This window comes from Athalia rosae, chromosome 3 (genome assembly GCF_917208135.1).
Source record: "Athalia rosae chromosome 3, iyAthRosa1.1, whole genome shotgun sequence".
Classification (NCBI taxonomy): domain Eukaryota; kingdom Metazoa; phylum Arthropoda; class Insecta; order Hymenoptera; family Athaliidae; genus Athalia; species Athalia rosae.
This window is the reverse complement of record NC_064028.1, coordinates 22689715-22714597: the sequence shown is the minus strand read 5'-3', so window position 1 is coordinate 22714597 and position 24883 is coordinate 22689715. Positions and strand designations below refer to the sequence as shown.

Here is a 24883-nt window from a genome sequence, read left to right as displayed (position 1 = left end):
TACTGTTCAAAGGTATCTAATTCGTAATTAAAGATTCCGTAACATACAATTGTGAATGGTGTTCATCGATACAAATAATGTGGTTGGAAAGTTGATGAGAAATTATAGAAGTGTTTCTTACCGTACAAAAGTTTTTCGTTGAATCTGCGTCAATGGATTACAACTTACATGGATACATAGAATCTCTTAACAAATTAAGGCGAAAGGTTCCTCGCTGTTTTTCGTAAGATAAACGTGCGTGGATATAAATCGATCGGAAGTAGATTTACAAGAACTTGTTTTCAGGATTGGTCCTGCTCGTTGTAGCCGTAACTGGTGCCTGGTATCGATCCTGAAACAAATGACAAGAAAATTTCATAAACTTCCACGCTTCGGTGAAAATATTCATGCGATACAAGCGTCACTGAGATCATATGTGCGGACGAAGTGGCGTGTAATGGCAAAAAACGAGAATGAAAAGGATAACGAACGAAGACAAAATGATAAAAACCGGGTAACAGCGTTAATGGGTAGAAAATAGCACGGCGAGCAAGTACTTCAATATCGACGCGATACTTGATCCTCCGAAGTAACGAATTTTCGAAAGACTTTTTCGACAAAGTTTTATACGACATGTCGATGCGAAAGCACAAAAAATGATCAGCGATGAAAAGTGTGATCCGGTTTCTTTACATTCTGACTATCATATGCATTTTAATCGATCGTTTGAGAATAAAAAATGTGACAATGAAAAACGAGACGTAATAATTCGTGCATCACCGGAGTTCACATTCAACGCAATTATAGCAGAGTAGTCGTAGTTAAGAACTGCTATATGAAAGCAGCGCGAAGAGCTTTTCCATATAATTTCATAGAATGAAAATGACATTAAACACTCACGATCCTCGTTCAAAGCATTCGAATTGAGTGAGTAATTGAGCATGCTCAATAAAAGAGGTTCGCAATATTGCCGTCAGACACTGGGGTTCGAATAGAAAAAAAATAAATAAAGAAATAAAAAAGGTTCAGTCACAAACAAATATATACGGTAAGATCGTAGTTGGAAGATACGCGAAACATTTTTCCTTACAGCTGTTACGCTTTAAAATGACGATTTATTTTCGCGTTTCAAGCGACGCGGCGGTGGACAACTTGGCGACGACACGACATGATGTATCATACGTCAGATTATATGGTACATATGTATATCCATTCACTATTGTTCGTTTACGGTGAGAGAGAGAAAATGTTCGTATTGAACTAATTGTGATTTTAATAAAACGAAACTTTTATCAATGGGTGTAGTTGCGGTGACGAGTATTGAAGGTAATTCTCCAGGATCGAAACTAACATGATTCGGTATAAAAAGCTTTACCGAGTTGCAGAAACCATTGTGATGTTTCCATCCGGTATTCGGTAACGAAGTGAACTGAATACCGAGTTATTTCGAATCGAAAATTCAATTGTCTCAGTCATAAAATGTCAAAAGGACGTCGCACGGTTATGGATGATAAAGAATTATAATAAAAATCGTTCCATACGAGCGGCGCGTTGCGAAGAAGAATACCGAACAATAGGAGTTTAAGGGTGTCGGTGATTGTTCTAGAGAATGAAATAAACTTCCTGATCAAGTATCGATTCAATAACCGTTGAGATGCTATATTCGTAAGCTCTGAAAGGTAGAGGGAATAATTTTCGAAGAATGGATGACCCGATGGTCGAGGAGTTGCGAGTTTACAGTCGACGTCTGGTGGAACGGCTAAAAGATAAAGAAGCGGAGGTGGCTGATTTACAAGAAAAATTTTCAAAACTTCAGGGCCGCTATTCTCAACTGGACTATGCGTTCAGGAAAAATTTAGAACTTCACCAACATCACATGATGGAAATTTACGACTTGCGTCTCGCCCAAGCAGGTGAGAATACATATTTTTCTGTATAAAATATGTCTGCACGTATGCAGCGGCTTAGGCGACAAAAAAAAAAAAAAATCACATATAGATACAGCTATATCAGAATGGAAATAGATGTATTGTCTTCACAGATATATATCGCCCACTGAAATTCAAACGTGAATTTTTATACTGCGATATTGGATATTATTTCGTATATCTTTCGGAGTATCGGTTGATAAAAATTTCGAAAAGTTGCTGTTTAAATATTAGCAAGCAATACGAATAATACGACAATCGTTATTAAGAAAGTTATCCCGATCCTTTCAGAACTGAGTAAAACTGAAAAGAACCGTCGGAAACAATTATACAAGATGGAAAATCAGTTGATTAATGTGACGAGGGAAAAAGAAGTCGCTAAAAGCGATCTCGCCTATTGGAAACAGTCTCTAATTGATCAAAAGCAATTCTACGAAGGGTAAGTGCTGTAGCAACGGTTAATAAAAATCGAAAAATGTAGAAACATAGATGTTATGAAACGAAAAAGATCACCTGGTGAAACGATAACCTTTCGTATAGCCTTGTGAAATGGATTGCAAATGACAAATAAAGCAAAAATGTCACAGACAATCGTATACAGGAAAACGTTGGATAGGGTTTTCCCGATAATCGTCATATCACGTCACTTCTTTTACGATACCCCTAACGAAACTCTGAATTAAAAACGAGATCGAATCGCCGAAATTCTATAGGAAAAGAAATAGAATTCTCAAATTCTCTACGCTATACAGCAAAAAGCTCTCAGAAGGCAAGCAATTTTTTTTCCCTTTTACGACCCCTCATCTAAACGATAAACCACAGTCGGGTTGTGTTAACCGGCCAACTGAACTTCCAACCAATGAACCTATAAAAAAACTTTTCTAATTCTCCAATACTTACTCACCAATGATTAACACGAACTTTCCCTATTGCGTGATCGTGATCGGTTTTCAATGATTGGATTTCTCGACTAGACTGCAACTACTCATTTCTCGAGATTTCTACACTCCATATTTGTGCCAACAAGTAGCAACGTGGAAGGTGTAAAGTCATTCGCAAGTACATCGCATGTACTCAGATAAAAAAAACTACTATTACATTTTAATAAAAATCACCGAGAAATGGGATAAAACATTTCGTGAAATATCTGGTCGGATGATGGACTGAATTTTAAGCTCGCAGTAAAACGGTATAAGATGCTTGAAATTATACACACGAGCTGAGCGATAAGATAATGAGAGTTCCTGTACAAATGACCAACAACCATTATACAACCGCGATGAGATTATATATATCGAATTTTGAAACTTCATTTTTCACGTAAGCGGGCTATGTAAAGTCTCACACAGGTCACCGCCATACCATGTACCATACGTTAACTAAATACGTAGCTAGTAGCTCCTGTCTATAAGGAGGGAAAAGGTGAGCCCGGTAACCTAACAAAGATTGATGAGGAAGCAGATTGGTCAGGAAGTTCGCATCGTCGGTTTTTGCCCACCCCCAGCGTTCGAAAAAAAACTAAATAAAATAAAATGAGTTTAAAAAAGGGCGAGAGCGATGTTTAGCTACACCTACATTATCCGCAAATGTTTATCGAAAACTCAAAATCTATCCCCGATGTCTCCGAGAGGGCGAGATTTAAAAAGCTCCAAATAACCCACCCATCCGAACATACACGTGGGTAAAGTTGAAGCTTTCCGTTCGATTCTGACGCTATTTTCTTTCTCTTTTGCACGCCCCGCTATACCTCTTCTTCCACCATTACGAAAATTCGACCTAAAAGTACCCGGTGTACAATATCATATTGGTATCGCTTTTAGATTCGATCGTTCAACGAAACGAAAAAATGAATCAAACACGACTTTGGCATTCGTCGTCATCGTGAAAACGTACTTAGATCGTCTATGCCGATCCCATGAAAGGCGCGATCCGAATCACCACGAAAGTGCCTGAAAGGGCATGAAGAGAGGAGGTATCGCATGATGTAAATTTCGTCCAGTTAATTACGTCCAAAGATTATATAACGTCGGCAGTACAGTGTATAGTCGCTAGACCCGAAGTAGCACTTCCGCAAAGCTTACGATCAAGTGTTGATGCCAGCTGCTTTTGGGAATAAATTAAGCTGTTATCCGTACGCCGGGCACGTATTAGGTGAGCTTTTCGTACAAAGAGAGAGAGAGAGAGAGAGAGATGGGGCGTTAAGTCGTAAGAACAGAAACGGATTAATTTCAAACCTGCACGTAGTTACATGTGTGCGCGATACATAACCGTGCGATATAACATACCTATGGCTGTGAGACTTGATCGAATTTATGAATACAAAAGAGAAGGGAACCCGCCACTTAATACTTTGGGCGAAACGTAGCTTTCCACGGAGAGGATTTTCCGCATAAAATACGAACGTGCCGGTCTCCGCCCTGTATTAACTTTGGCAGCTACCACCGCGGTTCATTTGCATGAGCCTCAGGAAACGTGAGGTATAGCAGAAATCCTATAAGGTACATAGGTACACGATAGCGTTAATGAGATTACAAACAGTCTGGTCGGCTTATGGGCTTAGATTATTCAGAAACCCGAAGACTATTCCAATCATAACGGTTATCCCAACAATGATTTACCCTTCGGAAATCTATCGGGGTGTCGTCAGAGTCGAGCGATAAAATATCGTAGGTATCGTAAATTGTCTTCGATTAGAATTCTAATGTTTCGAACGGAGAGGTTTCTGAACTCAGAAAAATCTCTACGCTGGAGAACACCCTTGACACGTCGGATGTGATTCGGAACTTTTTATCATTTCGCACAAGTGAGCCAGAAGGCGGATAAAAGTATACAAGCGAGTCAGATAAATGGATTCGAAAAACTGACGAATGATAACTAATATTATGAATGAAATACCACAGCATGAAATACACCTAACATAAAACTTTTCTAGAGTGTTCCGATTTCGTGACGTTGTCTGAACAGCGAATTGCCGATTCACCCTAAAACCGATACCGAAATGAAAAGTATTCTTTGGTGGACAGCCGATAGATTGATGGCGAAGCTTTCGTTGCTACAGACAAGATACGCGTAGGTAGATGTACATGTATCCCGGTAACCGAAAACCGAAAATTAAGTCATGTTCGCGGGTCGTTTTCGGCTTGTGAATAAGTATGGGTTGGACTTGTAGTGTACCTTCACGTGTCACTAGCCACGCCACTCGAAGCCACAAAGTTCTACCAGCTCGTAGAAAGTAACGATTTAACGAGAGCGAGGAGTTACGAGGGTTGTTGCTCGTCCCGGAGAATGTTACAAAGGAAACTCGGTGTTGGCGAGAAAGAACGCGCCATTTCACTATCATGCGAATTTATAAGATGGTAGTGGCGTGCAGGTTCAGAGTTTTATCAGATATATCTGCACCGCACGTACGCGTAGTCTTTTGCTCAAATTTATGCGTTCAAGATGCATTTGTCATTTCTCATAAAACTGTGATTTCCGCGTGACGTTTGTGCAGATCTTTATTGGTTCTGAAAACTTATCGGACAGGATTTTTTTCAACCTTCTCCCCAGAGACTAGAAATCGCTGCACTTTGATGAGAAAATTCAGTCTCTGTCGCCAGTATTTTCTACATTCGTTGATGCATGAAAGGTCAATCAGAAAAAGGGCAAAGGATACGAGGACGTCGGTGAAAAAAAAAATTAAGAAAAAAAGAATCTTAATGAAGTCTAGAAAGTCAACCTTTGGAAATATAACAAGATGAACAGAAGAATAGAATACCCCGTCTAATTGCGAGTTTAATTTTAGAAAACGGTGAAAGACGAGTGTACCCAAACTCACTCACTATGCCGAAGTCAAAGCGTGAAATGCACAAACGACCTGGTCTTCTGTTATTGCTTAATTTTGTGTTGTTCTTCCTTTTTCTTTATTTCTTTTCTGCTTTTCCGGGGTATCCTTTATTTAACTACCACAGCGGATGCGAATATGCTATTATCACGACACATCTCGCGAAATTGGTATATACTTGCGCAGGTAATTCGAATCCCTTCGAATGTTTGAACGGCGCGAAAACATTCAAACTAATTGCCCGGGTTTTTTGTTTCATAGAAACAGCTATAACGACGCCTTCATACTTACACTTGGCATCGTTCAACTATTACTTCCCAAACTATTTCAATGCAATATTTATTTTGTAATAATCCTCTCGATGGGAAAAATTCGCAGCTCAATTTAGTAAACGGATTCGTGTTCCTGAGGTCAAAATACGTGAAAAAGTGTCATTCAATGGATTTTAAAAATACTTCATTTCTAGCCAAAATCGAAAAAACCCCTTGGAATTTTGTCGATTTTGGCCCAAAAAAAAATTTTTTTTTTTATATGCTATTCTTATGTAATTTGAGCTCAGGAATCCGAATTCGAAAGTTAAATTAATTCATTTACAAAATTATTCGAGTTATCGCCATTTTTTCGCATTTTTTACCATAAAAATGGACATATCTCGAAGGGAAAAAATCGTAGCTCAATTTGGACAACGGATTCGTGTTCCTGACGTCAAAATACATAAGAAAAGTGCCATACGATCAATTTTAAAAAATAAAAAATTTTGCCTAAAATTTGAGATTTTTCCAAGGGGTACCCCTTACGATTTTTTCAAATTTCGACCAAAAATTTTTATTTTTTAAAATTGATCGTATGGCACTTTTCTTATGTATTTTGACCTCAGGAACACGAATCCGTTGTCCAAATTGAGCTACGATTTTTTCCCTTCGAGATATCCTCAAATTTATGCCAAAAAATGCGATAATTCGGCGATAACTCGGTCATTTTTGCAGATAGATCAATTTTTCTTCTGGATTCGGATTTCTGAGCTCAAATTACATCAATATAGACTAAGAAATCAATTTTTTATTTTTGACCCCAAAAAGCTGAAAATTGGCGATAACTCGGTGAATTTTAGAGATAAGTCAATTTTTCTTTCAGATTTGGATTCCTGAGATCAAAATACGTCGGAAAAGTGTAATACAAACAATTTTGAAAGTACTTTACTTTTGACCCAAATATCAACATTTTTTTATGGGTTCTTCTATGCTATTCTCATGTTGTTTGATCTCGGGAATCTGAATTCACGAGTCAAATTGATCTATCTGTGAAATTGATCGAGTTGTCGCCAATTTATGGATTAACAGCGGGTCAAAACTCACATTGATATTGAAGTGATACTTATGGTAGTCATACTGCTGATAGTTCTTTCCCTGGTAGTCATACTGCTGATAGTTCTTCCCCTGGTAGTACGTCGTATCCCTATGACGTGAGTTGACGTTGGTATTGAATCCCGACGTATTCACGTTACGCTGGTTGGAGTTCATGGATCCTGGCCAGTGTAGCGGATATCTCCATCTTTGGTCTGAGGACAGAGAAAAAAAATCCTGATTTGGAAGCCAGCTATAGAGACGTCGACGTTAGTAGAGACTCTTGGGCGACTTTACTTTGGTGGAATAGTCAGAAGTCAACAATAATATGTGAGTTACGCGAGTGTCGCGGGAAACTATAAGCGCGCACGCAATTTCGACGTAGACTTGAACCTTCGTTGAGGAAAAAAGCTTATATCCAAGCCGGGGTGACTGTTCAAATTCCAACTCCCAAAGGTATATAATACCGCAGACTCACGCGCCGGCTTTAGCAAAAAATACCAGCTCCAAAAACGTAATTCAAAGTCCCTTATACATAGTCATTTTTTTGCGCCAACGTAGAGAATGATAAGATCCCTTTGGTGGGTAAAATGGATAAAAGATGAGCCGATTCCGATCGGAGTTTGAACGCGTAAAAATCGAACACCTGTCGGATCATTGAATCCTATTGAAAGGATCATCGAACAAAGCACGTGACTAATCGCTTTTTTTCCATACTCTGCAGCTTTCGCGCATAAAATATTCGCATATCTCATGGAACATGAGGTACACACCGTATCGGAAAATAGCTACGTAACTTTATATAACCGTGAGGAATATTATGCAACGAACTTATACTGCGGACAGTAAAATCTTATCGGTTGCACTCACGATCAGCCCATAACCCAACTGCCTTAAGAACGATGTAAAACGAAAATTAAAAAATATGTTTTCGATCGGCTGATACCGTTTCTATTGATTTCATCGACTGGTACGAAAAAAGATTCGTGAAAAAAAATCCAGAACGAAAACGTTACAACCAAACTATTCCAATTTGTTTTATCTAGTGTTACCGCGCGAACACGCGTGGTGAGGAATGAAATTAATACGGCAAACAAAAGCTCGAAAGCATGGGTTACGTGGGTTTGCATCCCTAATGAGACTTTTTGCTTGATTTTTGTTACATTAGTGCTTAGTCATCCGTGCTCGCGTTTTTGTCACCGCTATAATGAGAGATTCGAGCTTCATGCTCCGAATTATATAGCACGGGGTGACCTCCGCCACTATTTGCACCACCGGTGTCATTATTTTGCCTGTCACCATGTGCTCTTTTAATTTGAAAAACCAAAGAACGTATCTTTTCAATTCAAAATAACGAGATCATGTGCCGCCAGCGTTCAAGTACACGCTTGTCATCGCGTTATGTTCTTTTATTTTTTCTATTTTTTGTTCTTCAAGAAAACATGAAGAATACGTCAGAGAATTCGAGTTGAGAATCCACGCCGCGGAAGCCGTCCATCAAAAAACTCTTGAGGAAACCCAGATTACAGCCGAAAAGCAAATTCAAACGTTGGTCGCTCGGTGGAAAACGGAAGAAGAAAAGGTGGGAATTTGCACACACTTCAACTTTTCTTTTTTTTTTTTTTTTCTTCTCATTTCGAAAATCTCCAGTTAATTCGTACGAACTTTCAAACAGCCCTTACGTTTTTATTAATCCAAAAAAAAAAGAAAAACTCCGTTAATCATTTTCATACAAGATCTCCAAACAATACATATTTTCACACGATGTGTATGCGATCGTCGTCTAAGTCCCCCCCGAAATGTTTAAGTTTTGTTGGTCCCAATGGTAACCAATTGGGGATGTGCGGTGAAATGAAAGGAGCGTTAAAAAAGAGGAAGAAAAGGAAGAAATAATCCTAATTTCCAGAATCGTTAAGATGGTTTATGCCATTATACCGGAAAAAGTGTAAGAAGGTTGGGGGGCATTCAACTATCCAGCGTAGAAGGAGGCAGGGAGATAATTCTTGGGCTGTAAAACTAATCCAGGCTCAGAGTGTGAGCGGGGATATAAATGCGAAGTTAGTATACGTGTGTATACGTATACCATGTATGTGAGTATTTTCCAGACTTGGTAATGTAAGAGAAGACCCTCTCGTTCGTAAAGAAGGAGAAATAAAGACCATTTGTCACCGCACGTAAAACATTAAGCACCCGTTCCCATGTTAGTCCAACGTTAGATGCTGTACGTGTATACGTATGTAGGTGCATTAGGGATGTATATCCATATACTTATGCGTGTATATACTTACAAAGACGTACGTGTCTCTTCCGTATCGATCTTCACCCGCGAAAAGGCGTTCGAGACAACCACCCTCTTCTATACGGACACAACTGCACTTTCTAGAATTAACCGAAATTAAAACGAGATCCGCAATAAAAAACTTAGAACGTTTCAAAATAAAACGTGTTGACCAACCGTTGATTTTCTTTTTTTTTTCGTTCGTCCTGTTTCGTTTAAATCATTTCCATTTCATTCGGAATCAAGATTAAAAATCTCAATCATAAAGTTCAGCATCATTGCACGTTGATCGTTAAGAACAAAAAAAAAAAGACACAATCTCACGACTCACGGATGAAAATTATGGAAATCGCCTTTTTTTTTTTCTTTTGAAACGATAATCACCAACTAATCGTACCGAGGTGACGAATTTACGTAGCGTTGCCATAAGTATAACCACGTCGCATTTAACCCCCGACTGTAGAAACCACACAACCATGATGGGAACGACCGAAAAAGCTGAGACACGATGTGCCTGTCATACGAAGTAGGTTACTAGGTTGTTTGTTCACCAGTCATCTTGATCACCATTTACTATGGGTATCATGCTCCGCACGTAGCAAGTTATCAATCTCACCCTGTACACCGGTAGGGGTTTGAATTTAAATGTCCATCATCACTCTTCGTTGTCATTGTATTTCGACCCTCGGCATATTGTCCGGGCTTTCTCTTATTTCATCTGAGGTCTATGACATTATAGTCTACGTAAATATGGAAATCTGTTACACTAATTGTTTCGAAAATAATAGGAAAAAAATAATATTAATATAGGATGGTAATACGACACCGCTATTGTTTATAATACTCGGTACACAGAGTGCTAATCATAAAATGTGCGAGTAATACTAGAAGGTGTAATTTTGTGTCGCTTTAAGTTCTGCTATTTATAGCACGCGTACGACCGCTCGCTCTCCTATGGAACTTCTGGGGTCGAAATGAAAAATTACAGCACAGAAAACAAAAAAAGACATTCCTTGCTTTCGTGAAATACTCGCACGAAGGTATCGCAATGGTCATTCTAAAAATTATGTTGTTTTTCTAGTTCTTTACTACCGTCCATGATTCGATGAAGTTTGTTTCAGGCTAAAGAGTGTAAAAGAAAAGAGATTATGCTGCAAGGTGACGTTGATGTCCTGAGACACAGGACCCAAGAATTAGCAAATCTGATCGAAGCCTTTTCGGAAACAAATGGCAACGTAACAGCGATCGTTAGTTGCATCGCCAAAGGTGAATAAATAGTAGAACAATTTTCAGTCAAAATCAGGATGAGATTGAAATACTGTTCGAGAGAATACTAATTGTCTGAGTTATCAATTTTCCACGACGTGTATTACGGAATGTTTCAGTATTGAGGAGTTTGAATGTTCCCAAAGACGATTACGAGAATCGACTGACATTACTCCATCAAGAGTTGAATCGCAAGACTCTCGAACCAACCATAAATCCCGACGAGGGTATCTCTGATTACAAAACGTTGAAGAGCCAAAACTTAGTATTAAGGGAAGTCGTTAAGAAGTTGAAAAGCGAATTGACTACAGTTCAAAAGGTAATTCGATTTGTTTTCGTTGGTGAAGTTCACTCCGGATATTACAAAGTGCATTGCCACTTTATTCCGGCGTATACACACGTTCGCGCAAGAGACGTACAAATAGTAAACTAAAATGCATTTCCCCCGTACCGGCGAGATCTACGAACCTACGATTCGACAGCAGAAAAATTAAATGAAATGTTGGATTTCACACACAGCGGTTATAACGACACGGTAGTAACAGAGATTACTTCGTTTTCTTTCAACGCAGAACAGAGAAGTCGTTTCGAAGTCGCTCGCGGAAGAGCCCCCCGCTGATACCCATGGGGAAGAGTTAGCTGGTGACTGTAACTCGAAAAACAGTAAAAGTCGGTGTTTGTCCCCGGAACATGACGTCGACGCGATAAAATCAGGGACAGAAATACGGAAAAGCACGGCGGAACGAGAAACGAAATCGAGTGAATATGGAGAGCGGACTATAATACCCGATGGAAATTGTAAACCGGGTAATTCTGTTGCGTTAACCAAGTCGGTGCGGACCTTCGAAGAGTTCGAAAGAGAAGGGCTGAGCTTTGACGGTAACGGAAGTCAAGAAGCTTATTGGCAGATTCGAAAAGGGCCCGAGAAAACGATCGAGGACCGAGAAACGCGAGACGACGTGAAGGGTTCTGAATCTAATTCAGTCAATGAAAATCTGGAGTCGTCGAGAAATAGACAACTGTCTGGAAAAGTTGATGCAGAAAAACTTCAAGAGCGGAGCAACGGAGACCAACCAATTTGTCGGGGTCGATTGGAGCCGATAGAATCTCACCAAAATTCCGTAACGTACAAAGAGTACACAATAGCGTTTTCGAAAAGTTTATATCTGAAAGTTCGGCATCCGATCTATCGGAGGTTTGACAGAGGAAAGTTTCAGCTGAGATCTGTTTCGTCGGAGAAAGAATATGAAGAGATACCCGTCGATCAGGCGGTCTTATTCCTCAATTTCGAAAATGACTTCGTTTTTTCTCAGAAATTTAGAACGACTAATTGCAGTATCCAGACTCTGCCAATTTCCACTGCGAGTGTCTTTACTCAGACAATTAAAGAGCTTGAAGAAAATCTGCCGGGGAGCCAAGCGCGAAATGGAGTAAAGGTACGTTTTTTAATTGGTTTGTCTGAGCAAAATTTTTTCTACCGTGATTAATTCGATTTTCGTCTACTCTGTCTACTCGAATGGTTTTTCACGCTGACCATTTTGAAAGCGTAATGTTAGGCACGTTGACAGATTACCAATAATGAGAATAACTCGTAAGTAAGCTCTGAAAGCTCGGAATACCTTTAACATTGAAACGAGTGTTCAAAATTCAGGCAAAATTTCATTGAAAACAAAGCAAAGGGTTTTCGTCATCCCTTCTGCCGGTCAGAAGAATATAAACGATTGCAAAGTTTTTTCCGACCGTGATATGGTAAATTTGACGTGAGAATGCTCATTTTCAAATATCACAGCTATTGGGGTTGCACAACAGCTGCGCGATTCGCATGATCCGGAATGAATCGTAAATGTCGAACGTTGTTGATCTTGCACCGCGCAAATATTTTCAGTATACTTAAACGCGAATTATTGGCACGTCTGGTTGACATTTTACTCGTGAATGCCAATTAATCGGGCAACATCTCCTCGCGTTCCGTAAATCGACCGTCTGCACGATTTACATGTCATTACATCTAGTCCAATAAACCTGACGATTGTTGCACACCGGTAATTTATACGCTTATCGTCAACTGCATACCCAATTCGAAACACCTGCAGTGAGGTCGTCTAGATAATTCGATTGATTCGTCAAGTGGGAGCAATTTCAGTAGTCAACTCTATACGTTCTTCCATTAATTCTGAACTACTTGCAACGACGCGTCGGAGTCGCAGAGCGTTCAAATTTAGCAAAACCGATCCTCTCTCTTCCTTTTATCGAAATGAAACTCAAACAGGGAGAAAAAGTGATGTATTTCTTTCAGCGCGGACGAATGTGGTTCTTCCAAAAATCACCTCGGACTTGTCATTTTTCTTTTTCCTCTCGCCATATCATTGATCTGATGTCGAGTTTTACAGAAAGAAAAAAAAAAACAAAAAAACAAACTTCGCCAAACTTAACCGCGGGGGGTTTTTTTCTTTTTTTTTCCTACGACGCCCTCGGCCTCAGACGAAACAGGTCACTTGTGTATAATCACGTCGCGATACATTCGTTGATAAATGGATCTTCTGCTTTTTTCTCGTTAGATATTGAACAGTGAGTGGCGGGCTATGGAACGCAGCGTACGTGATTTGGAAAAAACAGTTTCCGAAGCCTGCGAGGAAACTCTGGCGGACGCAAGATCCATGATTCTTAGCAGTAAAAAATTTCCGCCTAGCGAAAAATTCTTTGACTGCGTCAGATATTTATCACAGTGTCGTACTACGTGATATACCTGCAACACACTGTACATGATTCGAGTTGAATGTTTATATTTTCTCAAAAATGTAGGTACGTCGATTTTCTTAACTCATAACTCACATGTATTGAGAAAAATCAAATTCCATTCATTTATATACATATTTTAGAATTCATCGGTCGACACTTTCCAAACCAACTATCCAGTTCGAAAATTCGGTATCTATATTCCATACCCTGCACTGACCTACCAACGGTTTAACGCTACTTTTTCGATAAAACATACCATCCTGAATTTCATCGTACGACGATAAAACTACCTCGACGGTTGGTAATCGGACGACCGGTCTCCGAATCGAATAACGGAGTAAAAACGTCGGGATAATTTAATACCAATGCACATGTTAGTAACCGATACTTAAACGTATCCAAATGGAAATGCATACCATCCACTGAGGTCTTGAGAAAAACCGTATCATCTGTCGAACCCATAGGTTTCGAGCCCTCATTTTTGGACTGGTATATCAGCGAACGGGACATTGTAGGGATTGCTTTTTCCCCCCTCTTTGTACATACCTACCTGTTTGCATTTAGATTAATTTTTCCAGATTATCGTTCTGTAATTCGACGGATTACTTACTGATTGTGAGAGTTAATTCCGGCGAATTATCTTAAAAAAACAAGCTGTATCTTCACTGGGAAAAACAATCAATGAAAGAACTAAAAAAAACTATCTAGGCATAGCGTTTGCGATTAAACAAAAACGCTATTGGAAAACGCATAATATTATAAAATAAATTCATCGGTTGAATTAGAAAGTATACTCCAGCAGTTTTTCCTATCGACAGTTGGCAAAGATATTAAAAAAACGATAGGAAGGAGATCGAGGAGCAAGATATATAAACTCTGTGAGGTGAATTAGGTACTTGAACTGTTATTATTATTATTGTGATTATTATTAAATCTATTAATTATGTTATTGTTATCATTTTTCTTGTTATTGTAACTATTACAACTACATTATTTATTGTTAGAATTGTGATTGGTAAAATTTAGACTGTATACTACCGATCGTGCGCTATCCCATGTACTTTTAATACAATAATAATATTACATTTTATTTTCGTGAGTATGTGCTCAAGTGAAATTCTGCACAACCCGATAAACCGTCATAATTTATGAAATTAGTTAAATTAAAACTGCCACAGCACAATAATAGCGAATTAAATCGTGTGCGTGACGAGAATTTTACTGTTGGAAAATCCAAACACTCGATTCATCTATTTATACGTATAATCAAAATGTGATCATTCGAAAAGTAAGTAGCGAAATTTTCTGCTGTACTCAATCAATTGGTAAGCTTAAGACTAATGTTAATTGAATTTATTCCATATCAGGAGAAAAAACGCTGGTAAATTTTCACAAAATTAATTGCGAACGAAGAAATAGAGAATTGTCTTTTTCATTATTGTTTTTTCCATTCATCTATTCAAATAGATAGATTCAAATCTGACACAACATTTTGCTAAATACAAAAATATCTAAAGACATGACGTTTAGAAAACTATTGATGATATGAGGTATACATACTCAATATTTTTTTTTATGTGTATACCTATCATCTCTAAAACTACGAATGATTAATTTATGTATGTATAACTGTATATAATATTATATATACATATACATTGGCATGTGTATATGTGTCTGTGTGTACATTTGTATAATACAATATTATACCATGTATATGTCAGTGATAATAAATAACTCTGTCATTCTCATTATTATAATATTTTCTGTTTTCATTACGTTTCATATAGACATATTTTATATAGATATATGTATATCAACTAGGGTGGTCCTCAACAGGGTCGTTTTCGAATCTCGATGCTCCCAGGGACTTAAACGCTTCCAAATAAATTCAAAGAAAGTCGAATTCGAGGTCAAAGTTCAGTTTATATAAAATTATCATCAGAATAACTTTTGAACCAGTCGATTTGGCGAAAAATCATAAGAGATTTTTTTTGTAGAGCGTTGAATTGGCTATTACAATATGAATTTCCATAATTTTCTATATATTTGTCAACGACCTATAAAATGTCAAAGAACAAAACATGTTATTCTCCTGTTATTTCCATAAGAAACTTCGGTGGCAGTGAGGACTATCTTAGAGTTGATATTAAAAGCCCAGATTTTCAGGAAATTTCTTTAAATTTATTTGGGAGCGTTTGAGCCCCTGGGAGCATCAAAATTCGAAAACAACCCTGTTAAGGACTACCCTAATATCAACGTACAAAAACATTCCACAATTAGAATACAAATGAATTTACAAGAAAAATTCTTAGTCTCTTCAAAAGTCGTAGCCATTAGCGAGCTTTTGCGGTTCGGACTTCCCGTAATATTTGGGGCACCGACGAAAATTGCGTGAAACCCACTCTTAATCAGTAGAATTGAGGAATGTCATTTCTTTTTTTTCAAACGCACACAAGCTTTTTTTTACCAATCATCGATAAGTGATAACATCAAGTTAACAGAAGAAAAAAGGTTCATAATATTTAGGGGGTGAAAAACTAAAGGGAGCAAAAAACTTCTAATCCATGACCACTGTTTAATCCTAAACGTGACTCATTATCGATGACCGTTTAAAAAAAGCTTTACAAAGTCGTTAAATTAATTCTACTAACGTCACTGGATGACACGCCGCTAAAAATTTGGAACCATGAAAATTAATTTTACGGTTCCATGAAAATTAATTACTTGTAGTTGGGAAAAAATTGGGCAGTGTATTGCCACGTGATGAAGACTATATCCTCGACTATATCGTTCAAACACTAAGATCTAGCGTTGGGTTAGCGTTGCGTAGGGTCACTGAACTCGGAACGTATGAAATCCGAGTAATAACGTAAAGTGAAAGTAACAAAGTGCAGTATATTTTTATGTCCTGTCGTATTTGTAATTTGGATACCGTTGAATATGATATAATATGTACGTAGAGCACCCTCACAGTAATCCTGCATTTGCTTTCATATCAGATTTTATTTTTACCCAATTCGAATAATTGCTAATCGAGCTGAGTGTTTAGTGCTTCCGAATCCATGGCATGGACTTTCATTGGAACTGCCATCAGTTATATCTCGCTATTGTTGATCAAACGATTTGAACCACGATATGAAAGTCGACGCGTCTACCAGGGATTGTTATAAATTGCAAGCTTGTTACAATTATGTTGTGATTAATCTACTGTGAAAGAAAGCGGTCAATTGTTAAGAATACTTCTGTGTCGCCATGGCGTCTACACTAATTTCATATCAGTCAAGACGCACACGTCAAGGGCTGGTACATCCAACTAAAACGCATCAGAAACTCGTTCTATGTAGTTTTTTTTCAGTTTCGTAGTAACATAAGAAGTCGTATAGTCTAATTGCAGCGAGGCAAGTAAGATGATAATTAAAATCGATGTGGCGATTAAAATCAGATATTCATTACACAATTCAGTCCAAGTTTCATCGTCTCGCATTTCTGAATTGCAGTTTTTGACCCAACGCATATCAAACTGTCTCGTTATAAATTACGGTACATGCATACTAATTTTGAAAACGCAGCTGATAGTTATCCGTGTCAAAATCGACAAAATGTACGATTTCCTCTGAAATCAGTTTGGTAAATGATAATCTTTCATCCTAATGCATGGGCAAGTCATAATACAAATTAATCAGAATTCAATTATATCAGTTCGCCGTATCATGTCAACATCAAACCTGCCCTCTCCGTATTTTAATTCGGTAAGTCCCCTCCCTCTTGAATAGTTTTTAGTGCAACAGATGTGAATTATATCGGCTAATCGGAAAGTTTTACGCACTGGAAAACTGACGCAGCGATAATTCAAAATTTGAATTGCGATTTCATCGTTTCGGATAATAAGTCTTTCACGTGCGATGTCAAAAATCCGTGGGTAAAGTCATAGGCATTTGACGTTGTCATTAAATATGACAGCAGCGCTACCTTAAGTAGGGGTCTACCTGACATTACAGTTGAACTTGGTAGGCCCTTACCTTACTTCCATTTACAAATAATCACTACTTCAAGCATCGCAAATTTAAAAATCTTCGTTTGACCATAATTATTTAAACTATTTCTTTGACATTATTTATCTTTTCTGTTTCTTATGCCTGTGAGAAAAGGTCCGATGATCACGTGGGGCCTGGCACTAGGAGGTCGCGTTCCTAGTGATGCTCTGGACGACGCGTTGTCCCCACCAAGCTTCCAAGTTGAACGGCTCGAAGTCTGAATAGATAGGTTTATGGAATCGACTTTTTTGTTTTAGGTCTACTACATTCATTGATGCCGATAGCTACGGAGCGTGAAACACGTGCATTTTTTGTGCACCGCATCTTCATTCAAAGCACCTTATTTCCACATCGTCAAGCACAAAATATCAGGATATGCATACGAATATAGTAATTTATACATTACAAGCTCACGAAAAGCAATGTTTATCCTCAAAAGGAAGTGAAGAAATAACATCAACGTCTTTTCGTGACAACGCAGAACATTTCATGCAGTGAATTCAGCCAAATCGATTATGTGCGAGAATAGAATAAAAATATAATTTACGTAATGGAATGTGTGAAGCGTGTGAAGGCACTTCGAAAAGTAGGTTTGCTCGTTGTGTATCCTCCTTCCCCCCTTCCATTGAGCACGTTCACTTTCAGAATTTATGTTAAAGCGAATAGCTTTAAAATAGCAGAATGCAGGTCAGGAATCCAATACCAAATGAACGATGGGTAGAAGAGCGAATAATTCAAAATACTGTTAAATGGGAACTATATAAACCGTTAAGCGGTAGTTTAAAAGCATTGAATCATAAAAATGATCAGGGTTTCTGCTGCGATTGCATTTCGGAAAAAAACATTGGAGATAGTTCTAGGCTTTCAATCATCAAACGAATCAAGCAATCTGAAAATAACACATCAGTGTTGACTATAATGATGAATGTCATAGATTAAAAAAGCACTCGGTGAACGCGTGACTCACAATCAGAACGGAAAACAGACGCGATTGTAATGTGGGAGTTTGTCAGTGTTGATAAGCGTGGACATAAATGTTATAGGTCTCATGGATTAATTCAAGTGAAAAAATTATAACTGTGTTATCAGAAAGTAGCCAGTAGCCTTTATATTAGGATATTGCAGCAATTAGCTTTCAGACCGATAGCGGGAATCGTTCAATATTTGGTGATACACCGATAGTCATGATTACCATGCACGTGACCCTTGCAAATTAATGACTCAGCTAGATCAGACTTTGCGGTGAATTTGTGACACATTAAATTGACCTCAATGAAAGCATCAGAGTTTTTCAAATTGCAGCAATATATCTCGAAGGAACGTAGTTTAGACGTGAACTAATTTTTTTTTAGGAAAAAGTTATGAAGAAAAAGAATGATAAAGACGTTTTCAACGTCGATATTTTAATTACAATATCGTTTTGTGAAGTTGTAACATACAAAAAAAAAGATTAGTCTGAAATGTAAAAAAACCGCTATCAGTATAGGTCATCGCCGCAATGCCTACCGAACCAAACTAATCCAGTTTGATTCGAATCATTTTTTCAGACGAAACGGAAATAACTATTATTCGCGCACCAAGCATGTATTTATTTGACCTTATTTGAGGCGTGAATAATGATTTTATGAATATGATAGAACACACTTGTTGGCATGAGTCACTGGATGCAGATTTGTCAGAAATCAATGACCCACAGCTCTAGAATATAACGAATTCATGTCTCTTGACCGGAAACGAATTGTGGATCAAATGAATAGTCATTGGGTGAGGATAACGAATGGAGATGATGCAAGAATAACATATTCTATTTATTATATTGATGCTGTGCAATCAAGCCTATTATTTGTTATGGGTATGGTTTTTCAGAAAGATGTAGACAAACTATAAGCAAGTTTGTATATAGTTAGCATGCACATAATAGATATCAAATTCGTTGCGCATGGTTAATCAATTCACTGTGCAGATAGAGAATACGTTTGGAGCAAAGTTTTTGATAAACGTGCAATAAAAAGCATTGACCATGCGTTGAATTTCAATAAATCATGAATGTACATTATAACATACCTTTGAGCTGGGGATTGGGTGTTTGCTCCTGGTAGTATGTAACAAATGCTCCATGTCGATAATGTACATTGTTGCGTTGCTGGTGGCACATATCCAGTTCTCTCGAGACACTATTCCATGCTAAAGGAGAAATTATGATTTGGTGAACATCATTCTGTTGCTAATCAGATCACATAAAAATATAAAAATGTACAAATAAAAATATAAAAATAAAAAATCTTCATCCTTACAGTCGTAGATATATTTTATCAGGGCATCATGCTGCGCTGGAGGCTCTGGCTGTAGCCTAGCAGGAATGGCGGATGGTCTCTTCCCATTCATCGCTGCCATTTGTGATCTTCCACTATGACAGAAACATTTGTTATGAGAACCTAGGTGCTGTATGGATCTTTATACAAAATCTTAAAACCAGAATGATTATTATGGCTAGAAGATGATAATGAAGTGTTATTATATTGCTCAGTGTTTGCAGGAATTTTTTATCAGAAGATCTCTCATTTACGAGTTTCCTTGTGCATCAAATATAAGAGTAAAAATAGACGACACTTCAATAATGAGGTTCTATAAGTTGAATAACATATTCTCAAGTTCGGATTCATAGTTGGATTATTTAAGTATTAGTGGGAAAGTAATTAAATTCGAAACAGTTGGGAATATCATGTTGCTCAGATATCCTTTGGCATATGCTCATTATGGATTTGTGCTAATGCAGTGTAGATGAAAGATAAGCAGAAGAATGCTGGGATCGAAAAACCTGTTGTGGCGAACGTGTCAAAAGTCACGCACGTGATTAGGAAAAGGAACACATGCAAACCATCCCGATATACATCAGAAAGCAATATGGCCGTAGTCATTTATGACATTTGACTGAACAAGAACCTCAAAACAAAAATCTATAACGTCAAATAAGTATCTGCGCAGTCACACGTTGGCCTTAATAATTTTCGGAGAAATAAAAACAACGGGGAATTCACAACCAATATCGGTTATCCAATAACCAAATAACGCATGAACTTAATATAGAAATTACAAAATTAATACCTCATTTTTTCAGGGTAAATGTGTCAGTAGTCGATTTTACCCAGACTCTTCGGGTTTGCTTCTCAGTGACGGAAGGTGTTTTCTTCAATTTTATTATTCTGATGTGGTTTGAAACAGGCGGCCAGACACAATTCCAAAAAAAACTGTATCTCACTGCAGTCACAACGAACTCGACAACCAGCTATGTTTATTTCACACAACGGGCTTGCTCGAAATGCAATTGTCAACAAATCTGTCCCCAGTCCGTATCCGTACAAGAATTTTTGACACTAACTATCACAAGGTACGAAACTGTCAAGCCACTACTGCGCAGCTGTGCATGACGTCTACTATGGCTAGAGTCATCAGCGCCGTTACCACTGATCACTGGCGGCTGATACCGAAAATAAGTGAGGGCGTAGTAGGCGAAAATCCAAAATAGCTAGACGAAAAAAGTTGCTACCCTATTTTCTCTCTGATCTACACTCTACACTAAAAAAAATTTTTTAGACATCGTGTTCGAAGAAATATCCAACATGGCGTCATCGGCACGTAAAGGTATTACAAAAGTCAACTAATAAATATACAAACATGTTTCGGTTGAATCAGACGAATCAAATATTTGAATAAAATTTTTTCAATCGTCTTTTAGTTGGCTTCTTGTTGAGGGGATGGAATGAAATCCCCGAATTCGTTGGGTCATCGGTTATGGCATTGATTGGATTCGGCCTTGCTGGATCTGCTCTATGGCTCTATTACGAGAAAGAGGCCTGGAATAAGAAATACAAGATGCACTACACAGGTAAGGATGACAGCTCTGTAGAATCATTATTTTATCATGAGAAGTTCAACTATCCTATAATACGATGGTATTGCCAACACTTGGGTGTTAGAGAACATTACATAACCTGTCGCAGTTTTTGAGTTGACAGATAGTATTGTAACGATTGTTATTTAGTAGATCTTGGTGTAATATGCTTTTGCTTCAATCTCTCATTTCTCTCCTCACCAATTATTCTTTTGATAACTTTTTTCATGTTTATTTACAGTCATGAGGCCAGATGATCCACGAATCGCAAACATAAAAAAACACAGTGGCCTAGACAACTGATGCATCGTGACTTTCTGACCAGCATAGTAACTTTATAATATTTCCCTGTAATTATTTGTCTTAAATATACATATTTTAATTCTGTATCACTGTTTGAGAACTGTCACTTGTCCTAATCCTGAGATCCTTCCAAAATGGAGCTACAAACAAGACTTACAAAAATTGGATTCTACATGGTGTGGCCATTGCCAAAGATGTAAAACTACTACAAGTAGTAAGAAACAAAGAATATCAACATAACCGATGAACAAAGGTTCAAACTACTCTTGAAAACTCATGAGTTATCGATAGAGTTTTAACGTCATGGAAAGAGACGTTAACATCCTAGTACTGAAATGTAGTTTTGAATGCATTGCTTTGTCGTACTAAAACTTAAAGTAATCTTCAACGATCGGCAACGGCCATACCATGTTGAATACACCGGTTCTCGTCCGATCACCGAAGTTAAGCAACATTGGGCGCGGTTAGTACTTGGATGGGTGACCGCTTGGGAACACCGCGTGCCGTTGGCACATTTTTTTGGAAATTTTCCCAAACAGCTGGTTTCATTTTCGACTTGACCAAAATTATATTTTCTCCTTGTTTCCAAAACATAACGATGTCCGTTCACGTACCAATATTTCTGTCCATTTTACTGGGCTCTTATGCAATAGGAGCCGAGATGGCAATCTTTAGAACAACGAAACTGTAACATCTGGGCCATGTGTAAACGGCACCTACATGATTATTTGAATATGTAATAATTGCAATAAATGATTGAATTTCGAAGTATCATGGATGAAGCTTTGTCACTTAATTATACTTCGCGAGGCGCATTCATGGTAGAATAAATATGACTGTAAACAAGATTTACAAACAATATATATAGAATTGAGTTTAGTTCGAGTAAGTTACGGGTGCATTCATGAACCTTATCGTGAAATTACTAAAGTTGCAAATGCTCCGCGCACGTTCACATCACAGTAAATCATAATAATTTTAAACTACACAAACAATGAAGCTTATCTATTTTCCAACCGATTGTATTACTGCGGGAAAAATTCGATTACTTTCGAATACTCCATTACCGTAAACTGGAGCACCGTTTGTTCTATCGAATTACTAATGGATTGATTCCAAATTTTTGTTCTGCAAACTGTTGACTCGGATCATTATTTGAGTGGGTAATTTCCCGTTTGGGAAATATTGCATCAATTCGTCCACTACAAAAAACGGAGATAACATTAAATCGGAATTTCATTTTCGAAAATTCGAACCGTTCGAGTGTTGTTTCCCGAAGAAAAAACGAAATCTCCCTCCTTTGCCATTTAAAATCAATGAAAGAAAGTAACATCCACATCTGAACGAGAAACTTTTCAATTGAACTTATGCTACTTCTTTTACCTTATCAAAAAGGCCGTCAGGGACATCACCTATTAAGGTGCCATTCGTATACCGAAAGGCCTCTTCAAATCACCGTGACAAGAACCAGCTGAGGAACGTGCGTGCAAAAAGCTCTTGTTGATACGTCTGGAACAACACATAAGGCTCATTCGCTATGCACCCTCCGAGCTCAGTCGTGTACCTACATAGGTATAATCGAGGGTATAATATTGTTGCACGCTGCCAACCCCCGATCTACACATATCCCCTACGCACCAGGTGATTATCGAGTCTTCAAATTTCTCCCTTGTAGGCGGGTTCAGTACCTGCGGAGAACCGAGTGTACTCAGCAGTGATAGTGGCATTCCCTTTATTCGTTTATAATTCCATATATAGACGCGGAAAGCCCTGACCTGGTTTTATCGAGTCGATGTTTTTTGGATGCAGGTTTCCAAAAATCAATTCAATCGGCATTTAATGAAATCAGAGAATGCATTCTTGCGTTCCATATTACGCATTTAAAATCAGCAGGAATCGGCGAGGGTTTCAACACGCAAGATGCTTGGCAAGGGTGGTCATCCATCATCATAATCGCACGTGCCAGACCGCAATCGCACGTCGGTTGTATTTCGCTATTATCGTACGATCCTCCAACGTAATGGGAATCTAATCAGCTATGCCTTGTCGTCAACAATGTCGTCGTCCCCCACAGTATGACCCGGAAATCGCGGCATACTACTTCATTACTTCTATTCGAATGTAAATCTTGTATAAGCGAATGAATTAGTCATGTGAGTAGGATCGGAGCAAATCTATATCGGGCACTAATTGATTCGGTAACATGGAATTTTTACTGATCCTCAAGCGTGGATATGTTTAATATTCCCATGTAACGGAATGAACCAATTTTCATATCCGAATTCCACCCAAAAAATATTTTTAATTCGAATACGCATTGGAATTCCCTCAGGTGAAAATATCACCGATGTTGAGTCTCCGATTTGACGGCTCAAAATCGTGGGTATGAGCCGGTCGATGACGATCAAACGTCAAGATTGCAATCGATGAAATCCGAAGGAATTTGACGAGCTTTGATCAATCTCAATTTCCTCGAAGGCTACTACACAATGCCAGATGCATTTTATTCAAAGTTAATCAGTTGGGTAGTGAGCTTGCAGTTATGCCACCAACATAATGGAACACACAAAGTTCCGAACCACAATGACCCCAACAAAATTGTTAATAAATCAAGTTGACATCGAGTCAATGCGGAAGCTGGTTATTACCTACCTCGGCATAAGCAAAACAATATTTATGCCCCAAGTTTTCTCGTAAATCTTCTGTCAGTTGGACGCATCACGGAGTTCGTATACTTCGCAAAATTATCGAGACCGTATCGCCTTACAATCAGCTTAGAACAATATGTTGCTAACAAACAAGCTATATGGGGTGTAAAACTCGCGCATCTTCTCATCTCCATTTACAGAATCCTCGATCCTCGTGCGGCTCGGATGTCAGGTCTGAATTTTATTCAAACGAGAATTCTCCACTCGTTAATTTTACTCAATAAAGTTACACGCGGATTCCGCGTTATAGGTCTCATAAACTAGAACAGGTATAAAAATGAACTCCGTAGTCCCAGTTGCTCAGAGTTTCCGATATTTATATTCGCTACACGCACGGTAAAATAGCCATATGCAGAGTATATCGTGTGCGAGCGATAATGTCCGGCTATAGCTGTGTACGGGGTGGATGATGAAACATCTCTATGAACACAACGTGCACGAAGGGCGTATAGGTATACGTATATGCATATTCTGCAGCAACTGGGGCACACCACGTGCAAATATCCGAACATGCACCGGGCGGACTCTTTTAATTTACGAACAATTAGACGAACCAAAACAATTTTCACTTTTTCATATTTCGATTG

The 24883-nt window shown here is 38.2% G+C and overlaps 3 protein-coding genes and 1 non-coding gene across 5 annotated transcripts; 3 read left to right on the top strand and 1 right to left on the bottom strand.

Annotated features, from left to right (window-relative positions):
- Window positions 1–20791, bottom strand: LOC105691394 (mapk-regulated corepressor-interacting protein 1). 2 transcript variants are annotated; one of them, XM_012409839.3, is made up of 5 exons: window positions 20499–20791; window positions 19688–19800; window positions 19458–19577; window positions 7086–7288; window positions 1–331 (listed from the first exon to the last, which is right to left on the bottom strand). In XM_012409839.3, the coding sequence occupies exons 1-5, from the start codon at window positions 20501–20503 to the stop codon at window positions 266–268; spliced, it is 507 nt and encodes a 168-aa protein (XP_012265262.2). In that variant the 5' UTR covers window positions 20504–20791; the 3' UTR covers window positions 1–265. The 2 variants fall into 2 exon arrangements, with proteins under 2 accessions (XP_012265262.2, XP_012265263.1); XM_012409840.3 differs by lacking the exons at window positions 1–331; window positions 7086–7288 and adding an exon at window positions 14241–17610 and having other exon boundaries at window positions 20499–20781.
- LOC105691395 lies at window positions 338–3752 on the top strand. Its single transcript, XM_012409841.3, has 2 exons — window positions 338–1892; window positions 2199–3752. Exons 1-2 carry the CDS (start codon window positions 1682–1684, stop codon window positions 2348–2350), a joined length of 363 nt encoding a protein of 120 aa, XP_012265264.1. The 5' UTR covers window positions 338–1681; the 3' UTR covers window positions 2351–3752.
- Window positions 20792–20904: 113 nt separating the features above from the next.
- Window positions 20905–21672, top strand: LOC105691396. The gene is made up of 3 exons (XM_012409842.3): window positions 20905–21035; window positions 21130–21279; window positions 21527–21672. The coding sequence occupies exons 1-3, from the start codon at window positions 21014–21016 to the stop codon at window positions 21586–21588; spliced, it is 234 nt and encodes a 77-aa protein (XP_012265265.2). The 5' UTR covers window positions 20905–21013; the 3' UTR covers window positions 21589–21672.
- Window positions 21673–21981: 309 nt separating this feature from the next.
- Window positions 21982–22100, top strand: LOC112695053. Its single transcript, XR_003150332.2, has one exon. It is a non-coding gene; the product is annotated as a 5S ribosomal RNA (ribosomal RNA).
- The last annotated feature ends 2783 nt before the right edge of the window (window positions 22101–24883 follow it).

Coding starts and splice junctions, on each gene's coding strand:
- LOC105691395 (XM_012409841.3), top strand. CDS start 1,682: ATGGATGACCCGATGGTCGAGGAGTTGCGAGTTTACAGTCGACGTCTG. Junction 1,893..2,198: donor CTTGCGTCTCGCCCAAGCAG/GTGAGAATACAT, acceptor CGATCCTTTCAG/AACTGAGTAAAACTGAAAAG.
- LOC105691394 (XM_012409839.3), bottom strand. Junction 19,578..19,687: donor GATAAAATATATCTACGACT/GTAAGGATGAAG, acceptor TTTCTCCTTTAG/CATGGAATAGTGTCTCGAGA. Junction 7,289..19,457: donor ACCCAATCCCCAGCTCAAAG/GTATGTTATAAT, acceptor CTCTGTCCTCAG/ACCAAAGATGGAGATATCCG.
- LOC105691396 (XM_012409842.3), top strand. CDS start 21,014: ATGGCGTCATCGGCACGTAAAG. Junction 21,036..21,129: donor GGCGTCATCGGCACGTAAAG/GTATTACAAAAG, acceptor ATCGTCTTTTAG/TTGGCTTCTTGTTGAGGGGA. Junction 21,280..21,526: donor ATACAAGATGCACTACACAG/GTAAGGATGACA, acceptor GTTTATTTACAG/TCATGAGGCCAGATGATCCA.